The following is a 19,215-nucleotide window of genomic DNA, read 5'->3' on the forward strand; positions in this document are numbered from 1 at the left end:
TACTCCGATTTAGAGTACCCAGATTTGCGATTTTGGCTGACATTGAAAAATGTATCGCCAAATTTGGGTGAAGGAATCCGATCGTCTTCAACGCATCCTGTGGAAAGAATCTGCTGATGATAGAATTCGCATCTATCAGCTGAAAACCGTTACGTACGGCACAGCCTGCGCACCTTACTTGGCCACCCGTTGTCTGCAAGCGTTGGCTAAGGAAGGAGAAACAAGATATCCCAGGGCATCCAAGGTCCTCGAGCAAGATTTTTACATGGATGACATGATCACCGGTGTGGAATCTGTTGAAGATGGCCGGATTATTTGCAGCGAAATAAATCAGCTTCTACAATCGGCAGGATTTCACCTGCGCAAATGGGCTTCAAACTCGTCTGAGTTACTGGAGCAAATACCAGCTGAACTACAAATCGAGGGAGATGTTTTGAACATCGATCGCAGCACATCCATCAAGGCTTTGGGTTTAAGATGGATGCCATCATCGGACCAGCTAGGGTTTAGTGTGCCTGGTTGGAAGGAATCAGAAATCATCACCAAACGCATTGCGTTATCAGACGCAGCTAAGTTGTTCGATCCTCTTGGACTGTTAGGACCAGTCATTGTAGTAGCAAAGTGTTTCATGCAAGAGCTCTGGAAGAACGAAAATACCTGGGATGAACCTTTGGAGTCTGAACGGCAACAATTCTGGTTGCGCTTCAGAGAACAACTCGCTGATCTGACTAGCTTGACAATTCCACGACGAGCAATTTGTGGAACAGTGCGAATTGAAGCTCACGGATTTAGTGATGCTTCCCTACGGGCTTATGGCGCCTGTATCTACATACGAGCAGAATCGTCCGATGGCCAAGTCTCAGTACGGTTGTTATGTGCTAAGTCAAAGGTGGCACCGATACCTAATACCAAACGGAAGAAAAACGTGTCCCTTCCACGGCTCGAGTTGTCGGGAGCGTTGTTACTATCACACTTATGGCAGAAGGTGAAGCAAGGGGTGAAATTGGAGCTTAAAATCAACTTCTGGGTTGATTCGACGATAGTTCTTCATTGGCTTTCAAGCAGTCCTTCCCGTTGGAAACAGTTCGTTGCGAACCGAGTTGCGGAAATCCAGCACCAAACCTACAAGATGCCTTGGAGTTATGTGGCCAGCGAGCACAATCCAGCTGACATTATTTCCAGGGGAATGATGCCTTTGCAGCTCATGGATTCCCAACTTTGGTGGCAAGGGCCCTCATGGTTGCATCTTCCAAGTCAAGCTTGGCCTACGAACAAACCCAATACTGAAATTTCCTCGGAAGATTTGGAAGAGCGATCGATTGTAGCCACATCTCAACAGGTACCGCCAAATTTTCTATTCGATCTTTCTTCATCTTACGAAAAATTGGTGCGACTTACGGCATATCTGCTGCGATTCATGTACAATTGTCAACCGACACACCGCGGAAATCTACGAAAGGGGTTTCTAAAAATAGATGAATTAGTGTCAGCGTCTCTAACGCTCGTTCGTCTGGCCCAACAAGAAACCTTTGCTGAGGAGCTTCGGGATGTTCGTCAAACTGGAGCGGTCAAGCCGAACTCAAAACTGAAAACGCTAACACCTATTCTGAAAGAGGGTATCCTACGTGTGGGTGGTCGTTTGAGAAACGCGCCTGTTTCTTATGAACGCAAACATCCGATAATTTTAGCGTTTTCTCACCCATTGACCCTACTGATTGCGCGTTCTTATCATCGACAATATCTGCATGCGGGACAACAAGAGCTCATATCTAGCCTGCGTGAGAGATTCTGGCCCCTTCGCGTACGCAACCTGGCACGAAAGGTCGTATATGAGTTTGTAAGTTGTTTCCGATCCAAACCAACAACGGCAGAGCAAATCATGGGAGATTTGCCCAGCGAACGCGTAAACCCAGTTCTCCCATTCTACAACACTGGTGTGGATCTGTGTGGTCCATTATTCTATAGACAAACCAACAAGAAGACTGCTCCAATCAAATGCTATGTTGCTGTTTTCGTCTGTCTTGTGATCAAGGCAGTACATGTGGAGCTTATTGCCGATTTGTCTACTCCAGCCTTCATTTCTACATTGAAGCGTTTCATAGCTCGTCGCGGTAAACCATCCGTAATCCAGTGCGACAACGCCAAAAATTTCCGGGGAGCTGATCGAGCGCTCAAGGAGATGTATGAGCTGTTCCAGAAACAACAACATCAGGATGCTGTTACAACTTACTGCGGAACGGAAGGGATCACCTTCAACTTCATCCCTCCGCGGTCACCCCATTTCGGTGGGATCTGGGAGGCCGCAGTGAAGTCGCTGAAACGGCATCTCAAGGCTACGATAGGATCCAGTATCTTGCGGCGAGACGACCTGGAAACTATCTTAGTTCAAGTGGAGGCTTGTTTGAACTCGCGACCGTTAACTGCACTTTCCAACGATCCAGAGGACCTGGAAATTCTGACACCGGGTCATTTTTGATTCAACGGGCGCTTACATCGGTCCCTGAGCCATCTTATGCTGAGATTCCAGGCAACCGCCTGGACCGCTATCAACAATTGCAGGAGTATGTTCGGCAGATTTGGAAGCGATGGAATCGAGACTACTTGTCTGGTTTGCATCCGCGTACCCGGTGGACTTCAAGGCGAGACAACGTTCGGGAGGGCACTATGGTCCTGCTGAAGGAGGACAACCTTCCCCCCTCTAAAATGGCGCTTCGGCCGAGTGCTGAAGATTTATCCTGGTGATGACGGCTTGGTTCGAGTGGTTGATGTGAAAACGAAGGATGGACTTTACAGAAGAGCCATCACCAAGATCTGTATACTGCCCGGACAGAAGGAAGAAAGAGAGGTTTCGTAATAAGGGTTGAAAGCTACCTTTCAACGGGGGCGGCTATGTTGAGTAATGAATTTGTACGGTATAAACGTATGACCTTCTGTCACTTGAATTTGTTGCTTGGGAATTGTATTGAGGGGACGAATGAAGGAAACAAGGAATAAAGAATGAGTCTAGCGCAAGCGTTCAATCAGTACAGACGTTCCTCTCTCTACCAGTTGAGAAATTCACTAACTAAAACAAATGTTATTAAGTAAAACAGACAATTTACTCTGTTCCTTTTTCAATTCTTCAAGATAAGGTTTTTTTTTAATAGAAACATGTAAGTTTGTTTAAAAAACATATATAAATACACATACATGTATAAATAAAAATATAGAATATATATATATATATATATATATATATATATATATATATATATATATATATATATATATATATATATATATATATATATATAAACATATATATATATATATATATATATTTATATATATATATATATATATATATATATATATATATATATATATATATATATATATATATGTATATATGTATATATATATATATATATATATATATATATATATATATATATATATATATATACTTATATATATATATACATTTATTCATATGGTATATAATATTATAATATATATAATATACTTTATATAAATTGTTAATATAATTTTTTAACCTTTAATTTTTTCATAAAATTTTAGTACAAGTTTTTGTTACTTTTGTTTTAAAATATGTGATCTGAATCGTTATGAAATATCCATCACTCATCTTTTCCAAATTCAGTTAGACCATCTCGCTTTGCTTTGAATTCTAAGTCAGAATGTATGGGGTGCGCGGTACGGGTAAGAAGAACATAGGGGCGGGGTACAAATAAACGCATCACAACACCAAAGTCTGGGTGAGACGGTGATGGTGTGAAACGCTTCTTGCTTCAAGCTCTTGCGGTAACAGCGTTAAAGACAACAACAACAACAGAGAATAACGCATCGCGTAGAAACAAACACACCGTTCGTGGGTATGTCAGGGGGGAAACAACGGGAAAAGCTCAATTCTCTCTCAGCGATGCCGCTTGGGGTGGTACCGATTTTCTCTCCTTTTTAAGCCTACCCTACTAGCAATGAGATTGAAAAAGTGTGCAACTTTTAGGCGAGGGGCATGTAGAAGCATGGGGAGACGGTTGGAAATACGCGGAATTACGCGGAGGCGCGAGCGTGTTTTGGTTTCTACACAGTTTTTGCACTCACACAATTACACATGTGTGAATGTGTGCGTTCACTTTCAGCCTGCGCGTTCAGTTTGGTTTTCTCGCAGCGGCATGCGGGTATCGGTGTCTCGCTCACACTAGTGCAGCGAGTGTTCCTCTGTGCGCTCCCTTTCTTGCTACCACACGAAATCGTCAGTTCAGCTCAAGCGTTCGCCGTGAAAGGCTGCGCGCGTGTTAGCCTAAGTCCCGGGCGATCGAATTTTCGCTAAGTGTTGAAGTGTTGTGCACATTGAAATGAAGCTGCGCTTATTTTTTATCATTTATCCTAAATGTGTGATTTGCGTTGCTTCATTTTAATATTTGTTTGCTGTATTGAACATCAACAACGGTATCCATGCAGTTAGGCGACTATTTAAAATACGACGATTTTTTATATAAATAATGTGTGTGATTTTGTGGCAAGATTGTGTGAAGCTATGTGTGAAAATGCCCTTTATTTGCAATAAAAGTGATAAAATATAAACCAAGTTTGATGTGTTCAAGTTTTTGTTTTGATTCGGGTGCACCAAGTCCGAATGAAGGGAAGCGCACAGCGCGCTACGAAAGAAACGAGCGGGAGGGGTGTCAGTCCAGCGCAGCGCAATTCGCTGGAATCAAGTGGGAGGGGGTACCAGTTCAGCGCAGCGCAAGCCGAAAGAAACGGGAAGGAAGGGGTATGAGGAAAATACGATGAAACAGCGCGAGCGAGCGTTCTTTACAGCGAGAGCGCCTCGTGTATTTTAAAGGCAAGCAAGAGAGCGCATTCTCTCCGTGGTAGCGCTTCATCCGCCATTTTAATTTCGAGCCCAAAACAACGGACTTTGGATCCGATCTTGGGCCGGGCCCCACCGCGTGTTTCTACCTACCCCTCGCCTGAAAATTTCGTTCTCTTTGTCTGTCGGGTAGGAAACCCTACCCGACAGACAACCCGACAGACAAAGAGAACGAAATTTACTGGCGAGGGGCATGTAGAAACAGGGGAAGGGGTTCGGTCGATTTTGTATTGGCCGCCATAGTCGAGCGGAAGCGATTTTTTCCGAATTGAGAGTGAGCGCGCGCAGCGCTCTCTCGCATGCCTTCAAATTACACGGGGCGCTCTCGCGATACAAAACAGCTGATCAGCTGATACCCCCTCCCTCCCGTTTTTTTCCTCTCGCGCTGCGCTGGATGCGCGGATCAGCTGTTCTTGCTCTCTCGTGTTTCTTTCGGTTTGCGCTGCGCTGTTGCCGCACTTGCGCGCTGCGCTGTTGCCTCACTTTGCAATATTTCTTTTCCGTGGTGTGCGTGAAAGATCGCTGAACTACATTTGTGTGTGTATCATCGCTTACGCCGGTTTATTTCGACTGTCAATTCACATTTGTTTGCATTTCGGTACCGACAACATCGTAAAGTGCGTAGATCCTGAAAAAAATAGTTTAAAGTTTGTGTTAAAATATAAGCAAGTGATTTGTAAGTTAATATGTGAAATACAAAAGTGTGGTCACCTTTTATTATTTGTATTTGTCATTCGTAATTTCAGTCCGCATTCGTTGCAGTTTGTTTGTTTCGACGAGTTAAGCAATCGAGCTTGTGAAGAAAAAGGAACAATGTGAGTTATGTGACATGTAAAAACAACTATTATTAATAAGCATAAGATGAAGTGGATTTTAATTTACCTTTTCAAATTGCAGATGTCGATGCCGGCTAAACACGCGCGCCTTATGGCAACGGAGACTGAACAAGGTGCGCAAAGTGCAATCCATTCAATGTCGGCCTTGGATATCCTTGCCACGCAAGCAACGCTCAGGTCCCATGTGCCTAATACGGCTATGAATGATCTACCACCGTTGGAACAGGTTGCAGTGCTGCACGTGCAAGATGCGTCCACGCCTAGTTCGAGTGTTGCTTCGTGTAGCAAAGATCAAATCCACATTCCATCGGCCGCAGAATTGACACATGGCCCCGGTAAAGCAATTCGACTGTTAAACACGTCGGAACATATTCCTACGCATGCTATTACCCGTCGTCCAGGAAAAAAGAACTACCGGGCCGATATTGAGGCAAATAGTGGTACGACGGAACAATATCCGACCTCGACTGGTGAAGCAGAGGGTGCAGTTACAACAGGGCCTACCACATCCTGCCTTTCTGGTCCTGGTTCCTGGATGATGCAATGTGTTGAACCGTTGATGTCTCCAGTATCATACACAGCAGTATCGTCAAACATAGAAGAATATTCTTTCGCAGAAAGTTTTCCTGCCGCCACGATGATTTGTGTACAGCCGACCGCGTCGACAGTTTTAAATTGCAATCTACAACCATCCTCGTCCAAAGCACCTGAGCAAAGTTTACCGGATATTGCCACGCTGGCAGCTAGCCTTTCTCGTGGCACGATTTTAAGGTGTTTAAATCCGTCCACGTCGACAGCTTCAACATTAGCCGCATCTGTAGGGGATTCCTCATTGCATCCAACGTCGAGCGGTTCTACAAGTGTGTTGTCAAATCCGTTGAAAAAACTCCGTGTCCGGTGATGATATTATCGGATGAGATTTTGCCGCCGAATTCCGCATTGTTTTCAAACATAGAGTCCCGAGAAGCCATAGAAACAAATCAAGTTACTTCACATAACCACATGCACCAGATTTATGACAGTGATTCAGTAAACCAGACCTCCAAAGGACATACATGTTGCGAGGAGTGTCGTGTTGAAAAAAAAGAAAAAGCCCAAAGTGATCAAGCTTTCGTGATGATAACCGAAATTTTTAATATCGTGAAACCAATGCAAAAATTCGACTAAATGCATTTTCTCTTCATTTAGAGAAAATAAGAAATTTGGAAATGTTGGAACAAATGGAAGAAAAATTACAATCAGACCCAACATATTTCTATGCAATAGTGCAACGCATTGATTCTGAAATTAATTCTCAATATGCCAGACATAGATTGCACTATGCAATAGACATACTTTTCGATAAAAAGTTTTTTGCGAAATTCAGCTGGTCTGGAAGGATTAATGTTGTTGCTAAGTTACAGTTTAGCAGATATGTAAATATTGTGCGTTTGTTTCAGGCTGTGGCAACAAACCATATTGGTGTCGAAGTAGAATTGGAATATGTTGAGAAAATAATTCAACAAAAACTTAAACATGCTAGTGAAAGAAGCGAATATGAGGAATCAAAATTAACAACACCTCATTACCGTCCTCGCGAATGAACTTTTTTTGATAAACAGAACTGTGATGTACATATTATATTAGAATTACAATTAGTACAATAAGCTGCAATGAATGAAAATAACTGTGATGTACATATTATAATAGAATTACAATTAGTATGATAAGGTGCAACAAATAAAACGAACTGTGATGTAAATAAAAACATATCTTTTTAAAATTTTAATTTTTTTTGTCCGCGCAGGACTTTGCGCCAAACAATAATTTAAATATCTTTTAAATCATTTCATCCAAATGATAAAAAGGCTGTATGCTACATATTTCTTCTTTGAAACGAGAAGGAACATAAGATTTTCCCCGGTAGGATAAGTTTTATTAAAGTGAATTAGCTCTAGAAAGACTGTGCACCTCTGATGGAGGCTGGTTTACTTGATTGACCACATGAATTATAATAAACGGATACATGTTACTTTCTAGAAATAAATTTATCTGAAAACAATATGTTAATTCATTTATTCTTATCACAATGCGTTTGAAAAATTCTTGCATTTTCTTATGAGATACATAGAAAACAAATAAATACAACACAAGTTATGGTTTTATTCACCGTTGCATAATATAACATTTTAATTTATTGATATGTTTTATAATAAAGTATGAAGCATAGGTACTAATACTATTTTGCTATCACTAACATTAATTGCTGCCATTTTAAATTTTATATCTGATATTAAAAATACCATTTCATCTGTGGAAAGATCGCACACATTCACTTCATATATATCTATCATCCACTTAGAGGAGTGGTATGTGGTAGTTTCATCTATTTCACTAAAAGCTTTTCCGCTTATGTAAATAACTGATCCTTCCACTTTGGCACTGCAATATTGAACAATATAATCATCGTGAGTTAAAAACCATTTTTTTTTGTTTACTGGGATATAAAGTAATAATCGAGCTGACGTGCACAACTACCCCATTACTTTTGATTCAATGTAAGGAAACGGTGAATTCTCACTGCTTGATGAACGTGTTGGAATCTGTTCTGAAATCCTGTTTGCTGTCTGTACTAAAACTTTATGGCCATTTCGTAGGGTTTTACCGATATCCTGTAATTTAGCTTCATAGCGATAAGAAGAAAATTTAACAAGAGGTCCAAATTTTTGCACATCTTCGTAAACATGCAATAAATTATGCACATTGCTGGTGATACGATGTTGCCCGTAAATTGTTGCATACTGTGCAACAAACTGTTTAAGCATCAAATGTGCAGCTAGCCAATGCTCTCTGTAGCATTCGAAAGAGAATAGTCTAATCGCACAAAAGTATAGCATGAAATGTTCATACTGTTATTTAGTTAACACCTCTTTCAACACTATGAAACTGGCATAGTTCAAAAACATATTAAATTCACTGGCTTTCCAAAAACCAGTATCTTCAATACTTCGCAATTTGCGGTGAAATTCTAAAGGAATTTCCACCTTGTCAAGAATGTTATTGATTCTATTTAATGTATCTTGACTCCATTTAGGGCCTCCACCTAACTTGCCGGATTTCCAACCAGTAATTGACGTTCGTGTTACTCCAAAGTCAATCAGGTGCAACAGATCAGCAATAATTACATTCTTTATGATATCGAAGTGGAGAAGACGTATAAGTGGCGTTGTTTCCTGTGATGTTCACCGTACTTGGAGTTCTCAAAATCATTGTGCGTTCTCGGCGGTGCGTCTATGTCGAGAAAACACATCACTTTTGCAGTTTTGTCAAATTTACCTTCAACGGTACATTTCTGGCATCCATTTTTGTGATTGAAGTAGGCTACTCCTAATAGTAAAAGAAAAAAAATAGATACAATAAGCACATGTTAATATTTAGTAATACCAAAATTATAAAATAATAAAATGTCATGATTTGTACATGTTTAGCGCAACCTACCTTTTATAAATGCTCGCGCAGGTGAGTCAGCGATGATAGCCCAAACGCGTATTGTTATCAGTTTATTGGCTATTTGAATGCCTTTCTCCATCAATTCGTTGAGTTCATTTACCAAAGGGTCAAGGTATTCCTTTAGGTTTGCAGGTTTTGATTGCCCCAAAAATTTCCAACCATTAATACTGGAACCTCGGGTAACTCTTCAATGCTCATTAGTATTGGCCAAAACTGCTTACGAGAGCTTTTGTGTAACGGCAGGCCATCCATAGAGAAATTTAATGAAAATTTGTTTACTCTTGGCTGGACATTTCCAAATTGTTTCAACAGAGCTGCTTTTATTCCTGGATACCTAAATTCTCCTCCAGCTATTTGCTGTATTTCTTTTCCACATTGCTTCGTTCTTAGCAGTGTTCGCGCATCTTTGGGTAACTTGTAACTGGTTGTATCCCGAAATATTTCTAACAATCCGTTGAGAGCCGAATGCGTTTGGTATGTTTTCAATGCCCAATTTCGGAGTCGTTCCGCCATCGCCTCACTATTATTTGGTGCCGTTTGCTGTGAATTATCGGAGGCTGTCTCTACTATGTTTTCGGTGTCATCTATGATTTCATAATTTTCTACATTGTCACACTCGTCAAAATTGATCCAATCACTAATGTATTCTGCTTCGACGATCCGTTCGTCTTCAATTGTCTGTTCTTCTGGGCAGCCGATAAATTCTTGATATTCACTTGATAACGGCATGTTTGAAGCACTAGGGATCTCTTCATCTGAAGATACCAGATTTATGCTATGTAGGTCAGATGTGCTAGTTTCGCCCAAGGATTCGGCATCGTATCGGTTGTTGATTTTTTATGATTTTATTCATCGAACCTGTTTCACGCATCCTTTTTCCGCACTTGTTCCACGTTTTTCACAATTCTCAATTTCACGATTCTCAGTTTCACGATTCTCCATTGTTTTAATATTGGTAACACACAATTTACGTAAGTTCACAAAATGGCGTATTTGTCTGACAAATCACTATTCAACTATATAACAGACTTTTGAAGGAATGCGACTGTTAAAGTCCTTATGAGGTGACTGCCCGAATGCAATTGACAGAATAACAGTATGTGTTTATTTTTATAAGCACGATAAAGGTAACAAAATGACTCGCCAATACTTTGAGTAGTAGGTAATAGGTAGATTTATTTTTAAAGATCAGGTAAGGATACACAAATATCCAACCATCGCAAGGGGCACGGTGTTTTTATTATAGGTAAATATTTTAAAACAATGCTTGTATACTTTTAATAACAGGTATAACCGGGGTACAAGTTACACCATTTCAACAAAAACATGTAATGGTCGAGCCACTAGAAACACACCTGAAATATTTTTTGAAGTTGCAAGGTGCAACAAATAAAAAACAACTATGCACGATTCCACACTTATTTTCTTACCTGTAGTTCACAAACACTGCACATTTACAACGTTTTTGCGCACTCTTTAAAACACTTCACACCTTTCATAATTAATTGGAGAACTTTACAACGTTTTAAAACAAAAATTTCACGCAGACGCTAGTGGATTAAACGCAGCAAATTTTACAAGTGTCAACTTGCCTGCGTCGCTAAAAATATACCCACGGTAGTAGAGTGAGAAGCCTACGGGTGCTTTGATCATAAGTTGTAAAAGCGAGACAGGGCAACGCGCAAGCAGCCGGCGAGAAAACCAAACTGAGCGCGCTGGCTGAAAGTGAACGCACACATTCACACATGTGTGATTGTGTGAGTGCAAAAACTGTGTAGCAAGCAAAACACGCTCTCGCCTCCGAGCAATTCCGCGTATTTCCAGCCGTCTCCCCCTGCTTCTACCTGCCCCTCGCCTGAAAGACGCACACTTTTACATTCTCATTGCTAGTAGGAAAGAGAACGAAATTTACAGGCGAGGGGCATGTAGAAACAGGGGGAAGGGGTTCGGTCGATTTTGTATTGGCCGCCATAGTCGAGCGGAAGCGATTTTTCCGAATTGAGAGTGAGCGCGCAGCTCTCGCATGCCTTCAAATTACATGGGGCGCTCTCGCGATACAAAACAGCTGATCAGCTGATACCCCTCCCTCCCGTTTTTCCTCTCGCGCTGCGCTGGATGCGCCCCGACAGACAAAGAGAGCGAAATTTACAGGCGAGGGGCATGTAGAAACAGGGGAAGGGGTTCGGTCGATTTTGTATTGGCCGCCATAGTCGAGCGGAAGCGATTTTTTCCGAATTGAGTAAGCGCGCAGCGCTCTCTCGTTTGCCTTAAAATTACATGGGGCGCTCTCGCGATACAAAACTGCTGATCAGCTGATACCCCCTCCCTCCCGTTTTTCCTCTCGCGCTGCGCTGGATGCGCGGATCAGCTGTTCTTGCTCTCTCGCGTTTCTTTCGGTTTGCGCTGCGCTGTTGCCGCACTTGCGCGCTGCGCTGAACACCCCACCCCTCGTTTCTTTCGTTGCGCGTTGTGCGCTGTGCGCTTTCGTTCACTTAGATTTGCTGCGTAATAAAATCGCATGCATCGAAATAAAACTTAAACACATCAAACTCGTTTGATATTTTAACACTTTATTGAAACTTAAGGCACAGTTCCACACATCGCTAACCACAATCTTGCCACAAAACCACACATATTTTTTATTATAAATAATTTAAAAAAATCATCACTTCAAGCACCTGCCTTACTGCCTGTATGTTGTGTATGTTGAATACTGTAAAAAAACATTGAAATAAAGCAGCATAATTTACATATTCTTGTAGAATTATGAAAGATTAACGCTGCTTTATTTAAATGCGCACAACACTTCAACACTTGAAAATACGACCGAGGCCGTAATAATGTTAATTGAAATAAATAAAACTTCAACACTTCACTTCAAATTACATCGAGCGCCCGGGACTTAGACTAAAACGCGCGTGGCCTCACACTGCGAAGGCTTGAACTGTACTGACGATTTTGTGTGGTAGCAAGAAAGGGAACGCACGAGGAACACTCGCTGCACTAGTGCGAGCGAGACACCGACACCAGCAAGCCGCTGCGAGAAAACCAAACTGAGCGCGCTGGCTGAAAGTGAACGCACACATTCACACATGTGTGATTGTGTGAGTGCGAAAACTGTGTAGAAAGCAAAACACGCTCTCTCCTCCGAGCAATTCCGCGTATTTCCAGCCGTCTCCCTCCCCGTCTCTTATAACGATTTGCAGATACGACGATTTTTATTTTGACAGTTTATAGTTTGTCATTGAGATTAAATTGTATGTGTTGGTTGGAAATTGAGAGAGACAGAACACATCCTTTATTGGGAATTGAGATAGGTATAACACAACCTGAAAGTGGTGGCTTAAGCAGAATCCGATTCACATATTCCAGTAGGAATTGTGCCTAATTTAATAAGAATCTTAGTAACAATCGTATCCATCGTTAGCGGAGCACGTAGGCTCGTGTTTAGTGTTGGGAGATTCGAATTCGGAAGATTCGAAGATTCAATCCCAAGAAAGATTCGATCGGATCGGATCCCGTTTGTAGGATTCGAATCCTTAAAAGATCCCTTTGCGGGATTTGATTGCGATTTGATTGGGTTGGGGATTCGTTTGCGATTCGATTGGGATTGGGATTTGTTTGGGATTCGATTGGGATTCTAACTGGGATTGGGATTGCGATTCGATCGGGATTGGGATTCGTTTGGGAATCTGATTGGGATTGCTATTAGATTGGGAGTGCGATACGATTGGGATTGCGATTGGAATTCTAATTGAGATCGGGATTCTGATTGCGATTGGGATTCTGATTGCGATTGGAATAATTAAGAGTAAAACAGAATGACCTCTTCCCAAGCGATTCAAAACACTCCGAAGTAATAAAAAAATAGAATATAAAGTAGCCTTCTACTTCCCGTTCTACTTTGGTTGCTTAGAGTCAGAAAAATGTAGAACATGTTGGTTCCAGGAAAGAAAAAAAGAGTTCTCGAGAGTGTACAATACACACACGCACGCGACGACTCACTCACAGAACGTAAGCGGGCTGATAATTACTTGGCTGAAAATGATTACTTGCATAAATCATAAGAAAATATTTTCTTTCAAACAGGTGATCAAAAATAATTTTCGCATTCCGCTCACATTCCGCAAATTAAAGCCTGGATTTATGCAAGCTATCATTTTCTGTGCGAAGCTTTCAAGCGCACATCTTCTAGCTCATTGTTTCAACTTATCCAGCAGCACTCCTGGCTAAGAGCATTTTCGCTCCTGGTAGCGCATCGCACATACGCAGCCCTGTGTGCAGCACTCCGTATGATGCGAAACTTCGCTCCTCGGAGCGCATCGCACAATCGCTCTTGCGTTCAGCGCTACTTGTGGTGCGAAACTTCGCTCCTGCGTGTAGCGCTCCGTGAATTGCGAACCTTCGCTCCTGCGCATCGCACAATCGCTCCTGCGTGCAGCGCTCCGTAAGGTGCGAAACTTCGCTCCTGGGAGCGCATCGCACAATCGCTCCTGCGTGCAGCGCTCAGTAAAGTGTGAAATTTCGCTCCTGGGAGCGCATCGCACAATCGCTCCTGTGTGCAGCGCTCCGTGAGGTGCGAAACATCGCTCCTGGGAGCGCATCGCACAATCGCTCCTGTGTTCAGCGCTCCGTGCGTTTCTTCCTGTGGGCAGTGCGGGAGCGCGCACAAGAAGAGCAGAGCGATTGAGGTACCTCTTTCGCTCTTGACCCAATACTAGTGACGATGTGTGTCGTCGCGTGTGTTGTTGATTTGGTCAGAAAAACTTTTCTTCACACCAAATCTTTGACTTGGACTTTGATCAGTGCGCGCGGTTAAAACGACCTTTTGTATTGTGTTGTACGTAGCGTGCGCGCCAAAATTGTAAGAGTGCGTGGAAAGTGTATGTGGGAGTGTAGGGGTGGGGGAGTGAGATACAGAGACAAATTTCGCTGCACATTAACACATACATTCTCACTGCACGGGTTGAACTGCGAATACTCAATTCTGAGAGAATATACTCGAGCGCTCGCGCATGAGTGCAAGCAAGCGCGGTATAGAAGAAAGAGGGAGAAAACGATTATTTTGCTCCAAGCTTTCTACTTTTGTTCCGTTGGGTTGCTGTCCCAAACCGATGACGTGTATGAAATGCCCCCGGTTAGGACACAAAAAAGCAAACTGCCGGGGAACAAATAAATGTGCAAAATGTGCCAAAGAATATCACGAAAACTTCAATGGAGTCGAACGATGCATGTAATATGGACAGAACCACGACAAAACCACAGAACGTTGAACCAAAATTGCCCAGTTTGTTTAGATGAGGTTGAAATGAAAAAAATCCAAACAAAAACATATTGACCACGATAAAAGTAAGAGAAATGAGGAAAGCGCATGTACCGGTACCCAGTACCGGTAGCGGTACCCAGAAATTATATATGAACAAACGTTTTCACAAATAACTAACAACACAACTTTAATATGCAGAAAATCATCCCCATATTCATGCAACTAAATAATACAGAACATATAACGAACAATAACAAAAGTATTGAAATATGAATCACCGATGCTAACAGTGGGGAAGAAAAATGCCAGATAAAAGCAAAAAGAAATCAAACAAAACATCCAACAAACAGATACTTAAACATTTAAAAAATTACATTTATAAATAAAAAAGAAAAAGGAGACATTTTTTCCAAAATAATGTATAAAATTAAAGAAATCGTAAGGATGAAGTAGTTTTTTCAATATTTTTTAATAACATGTCTTCAAGAGACACGGCGTAACGAAAACGAAAAGGATAAAATAAATGGATTTAACATAATGAGACAAGATAGAGAAGATGGATATGGCGGAATATGCATAATTATTTAATTAAACCAGATTTAGAAAAATATAAGAACTGCATAGGTACAAATTTATACAATCTACCCGAATAAAACTAACAGATGTGAATATAAATATAATTTCAATATTTGTCTCGAAGAAAGCAACTGCGGGTTCATTTAAATATATATTAGAACAAATTACAAAGTTCGCGTAAAGATGATAATTGCAGGAGATTTTAACAGCCATCACTAATACTAGGATGATAAACGATTGTTTTGATTGTTTCTCCCTTATTGGCAGAAATTCAAACTTCAAATTTAAATGTATTAAAAATGAACCATACACAAATATTCCTTGCGATGTAAATCAACGAAGAACCGCAATAGCTAACAATAAGAACACACAAATTTTATGTTGCCATGCAAAAAACACACATAGGAACACAAAGGAAATAGCTGGAAATAGCACTGAATAATAGAAATAAACCTAAACAAAAGAACACCATTGGGGAAAACAATTATACACAACAAATAAAAAATACTTGAACAAATCAGCAGAATAAACAGTAAAACAAAAATAAAACAACTTACAAATTTAAAACACTATTTAAAAAACGGTGCAAGGTGAGGGCAGTGGCAACGCTCATCGGATGCGATTTTGTCGGACGAGATTTACATGGGATTTGACAGATAACGTCGGACGTGCGATTTCGTCGTCCGACGTTATCTGTCAAATCTCATATAAAAATTTAACAGGCCGTCCGATAAAATCGCATCCGATGAGCGTTGCCACCGACCTGAAACACACACCAAAATCAGCAGTTTTGAGCTCGCTTTCTAGCTCGCTTTCCGCCGAAACCGATCGAGAAAGCGAGCAGAAACGTCCGAAGAACCGATAGAAGCTCTTGATCGATTGAAGCGTTTACAGTCGTTCGAGAGAGCGCGCTGTATGTATTTATGTCTTTCAGCCAAAAAAGCTCTGGTACGCGACCGTATTGGCGCAAAAATGATAATGGCCGAAAAATAGTTCACAACCACGTTATCTTTTTCCTCCTCCTTCTCTCTTCCCCATCCTTTCACCTCGCTTTATCGTTATTGGTTGTTGCACTCTTGCTACATTGAGCGAGAGGCTGAGAAGTTTTCGATCGCTTTGTGCAGCGGGTAAGGAAAGACAAATGCATGTTACCATGAAACAAAAGTAAGAAAATCACTTATTAATTATAAAACCAAGGAATCGTTACTTCAAGTAAAGAAAACGTCATGGAAATTTATATAAGTCATATTTAAAAGTAAAAGAAAATACACAGAAAACATAATAAAAATGATAAAGGAAGAGACATCTACTAAAGAACTGCGGGAAATCGTGAAAATTTTAAATTTTAAATTATAAATTATTATTTTAAATTTATAAATATTATGATAAATTATTATAAATTATTTTAATATATAAATTTTAATTTTAAATTAACTAAAAAATAAAGTACTCAGGAAGAAAACATCATTCATAATAATCAGGGAAATGCAATAAAAATATTCTAAAAAACTTTGAGAAGAACAAGGAACTAAAATTAAAAAAAAATCAATGTACCAGAATCAACAACGAAATTGTGATACAGATAAAAGACTGGGATACTATAATTAGCAAAAAAAAAATCAGCACAAAATTTCATCAGAAATGCTAAAACATCTATACACAAAAGAAGAAACAATTTCATACGTGAAATAAATGAAATGTGGCAAAATAGCAAGATAAAAACAATATAAAAACTTAAGGCAAAAGCAATCCCAAAACCAGGAAAAGATACACAAATAAAAAAAAATCAGAATCATCTTACTTCTACAAACGATAATACACTTGTATCCAGCTACGTTCGAATCTCGTGCGTTTGCATCGAATCGCAAACCGCCTGTTTCAAATGGCATGTCACTACATTCGAATGCGTTATCCAGACTTTAACATTATTTTTCACCTGGCCCTGATGTGATTCCAGCCTCAGCTTTAATTAACTGTAGTTCTACTCTTGCCTATCCTTTAGGCATACTATTTCGGCGTTCTCTGTCCTTGGATGTTTTTCCTGATATTTGGAAATCTGCATGCTTACGTCCTTTATTTAAGAAAGGCGATCGTTCCTATGTCAGCAGCAACTCAACTCCAAAGTGTGCCAGTTCCAAAGTGTTCGTGTCCGTTGTTCACTCAGTTTTATGCCGGGGCGGTCGACAGCGACTAATTTTATGCTATTTCTATCGTCTACTACTGAATATCTGGATCGTGGTTCACAGCTTGATGCGGTGTACACCGAGTGTGCCTCATAGTGTTCTGCCAGCGAAACTGCATAAACTCGGCCTGTCGGCGATCCTTATAAAAAGGATTGCGTATTTTCTAATGGGAAGGCGCTCTGAAGTTTTAATTGACTCCTGCCGCTCGCAATCTTTCACCAGCATTTCAGAGGTCCCCCAGGGTAGTGTCCTTAGTCCCATTGTTGTTACGCCTGGTAACAATCCGTTTATTTTGGTAGATTTGCAGACCTTCTTGCAACTGACTCTCTCTATAGGGTTTTCGCCGCAAAGTTAAAAAAATAGTCCTTATTCTTTCGCTGTAAATTTGCTACTGTCCTTTTACAATGGCGGCATTTTACTCGATCAGCTGATCTCCGTGACCTTGTTTGCCCTAAAGTTGACCGTAGATGAACTATCTCGTAATTGGCCCTAATGCTGGGAATCTAGCTGTCTCGCATTTTTGTCTTTGTCTGTATGTTATAGCGTCATTTGAGGGGTTTATTGTGACTTGTTCGAGCTATTATCAAGATAGCTCGATATTTGTCAACATTTGCCTGACAGATTTCGCACGAGGTCGATATCGTGCCAACACCCATACTGTTTCTTCTATTTATAAACGATGTTTCCACTATTCTCCCTTCTTCCGGCTACCTTCCGGTTTCTGATCTCAGTAATTGCTTTGATCTTCAATCTGTTTTAACGCTTTGTCCTGCTGATGTTCAGGTACTTAGCTTAATTTGTGCTGTTTAGATAATTAGCTTAAAATGTTCTATCATTTCCTTCTCCCGTTCCCGTCAACCTATACATTTTAACTATTTTATTAGCTCCTTCCAACTATCCCGTGTAAGTGTGATCCGCGACCTGGAAGTGACCCTTGACTCAAAACTCTCCTTTTCGTCACATTTCGAGAACACACTCCAAGTCAAACCGTCAAGCAGCGCATACGATTTAAAGCATATACACATTTCCAAACCGTTTTTTTTTTTTCAATCGGAGCAATAAAATAAAAATTACGAAAAATAATACAAAGTGTTTAACTTTTTTTGCTTAGTACAAGAAAAAAAAAAGTGGTTAAGTGCAAAGAAGAAGATGGGGGTCGTGGACCTGGGAGAAAGCAGGACTTTCGGGTCCTACTTCAGTATATTGGGAGAACCGCCGAATAGGACCTCGAGGAAAAAAAGGAAAATAAGAGGGGAGCGAATCAACCTCAACTTCGACGAATCCAGGTCCAGGACTGAGGAGGTATTTATGGTGATTGAAAGTGCTACCAAGGGTAAAAGCCTGGCAAAATACAATCCTTTTCTAATTGCGAAAGCAACCGAGATGGCGTTGGGAGGGAAGCTATTGCAAACAACAATGCTACGGGATGGTAAAATTCTTATGCGCCTAAAAAACCAAACCGAAGCAAATAAATTAAAAAAGCTCAACCTTAACCACGGTACTGATAATATTAAAGTGAACATATATGAACATAAAACTCTAAACATCACTAAAGGCATCATCAGATGTGACGCCTGCAAGTTTTTATCGGAAGAAGAACATTTGGAAGGTCTTCGACCCCAAAAGTCACCGATGTTTACATCATGAAGCGAAAGGGACAAAATGGGGAAACATATAACACACGTACCGCCATCATCACTTTCAAAACTACAGTGCTGCCCAGAAATATAGAGATAGGATATTTCACGGAAAGGGTAACTTTTTGTACCCAATCCGATGAGATGCATGACATGTATGCGTTTTGGCCACACAAAAATAATTGCTCTAGGGAGAAAATTTGCGCAAAATGTGGAGAAAATTATCACGCAATTTGCAATAACCCACTTAAATGTAGTGAATGCGGAGAAAACCATTCGGCTTTAGACAAAGAGTGTCCTATATGGAAGGATGAAGTGGAAATTAAAAAAAATACAGACAGAGAAACGTATT

General features: G+C 40.6%; 1 protein-coding gene across 1 annotated transcript; it reads left to right on the forward strand.

The window, feature by feature from the left end:
• Window positions 1–49: 49 nt before the first annotated feature.
• LOC120901092 lies at window positions 50–2,476 on the forward strand. The gene has a single exon (XM_040308798.1). It carries the CDS (start codon window positions 50–52, stop codon window positions 2,474–2,476), a length of 2,427 nt encoding a protein of 808 aa, XP_040164732.1.
• The last annotated feature ends 16,739 nt before the right edge of the window (window positions 2,477–19,215 follow it).

This window comes from Anopheles arabiensis, chromosome 3 (assembly GCF_016920715.1).
Source record: "Anopheles arabiensis isolate DONGOLA chromosome 3, AaraD3, whole genome shotgun sequence".
NCBI lineage: Eukaryota > Metazoa > Arthropoda > Insecta > Diptera > Culicidae > Anopheles > Anopheles arabiensis.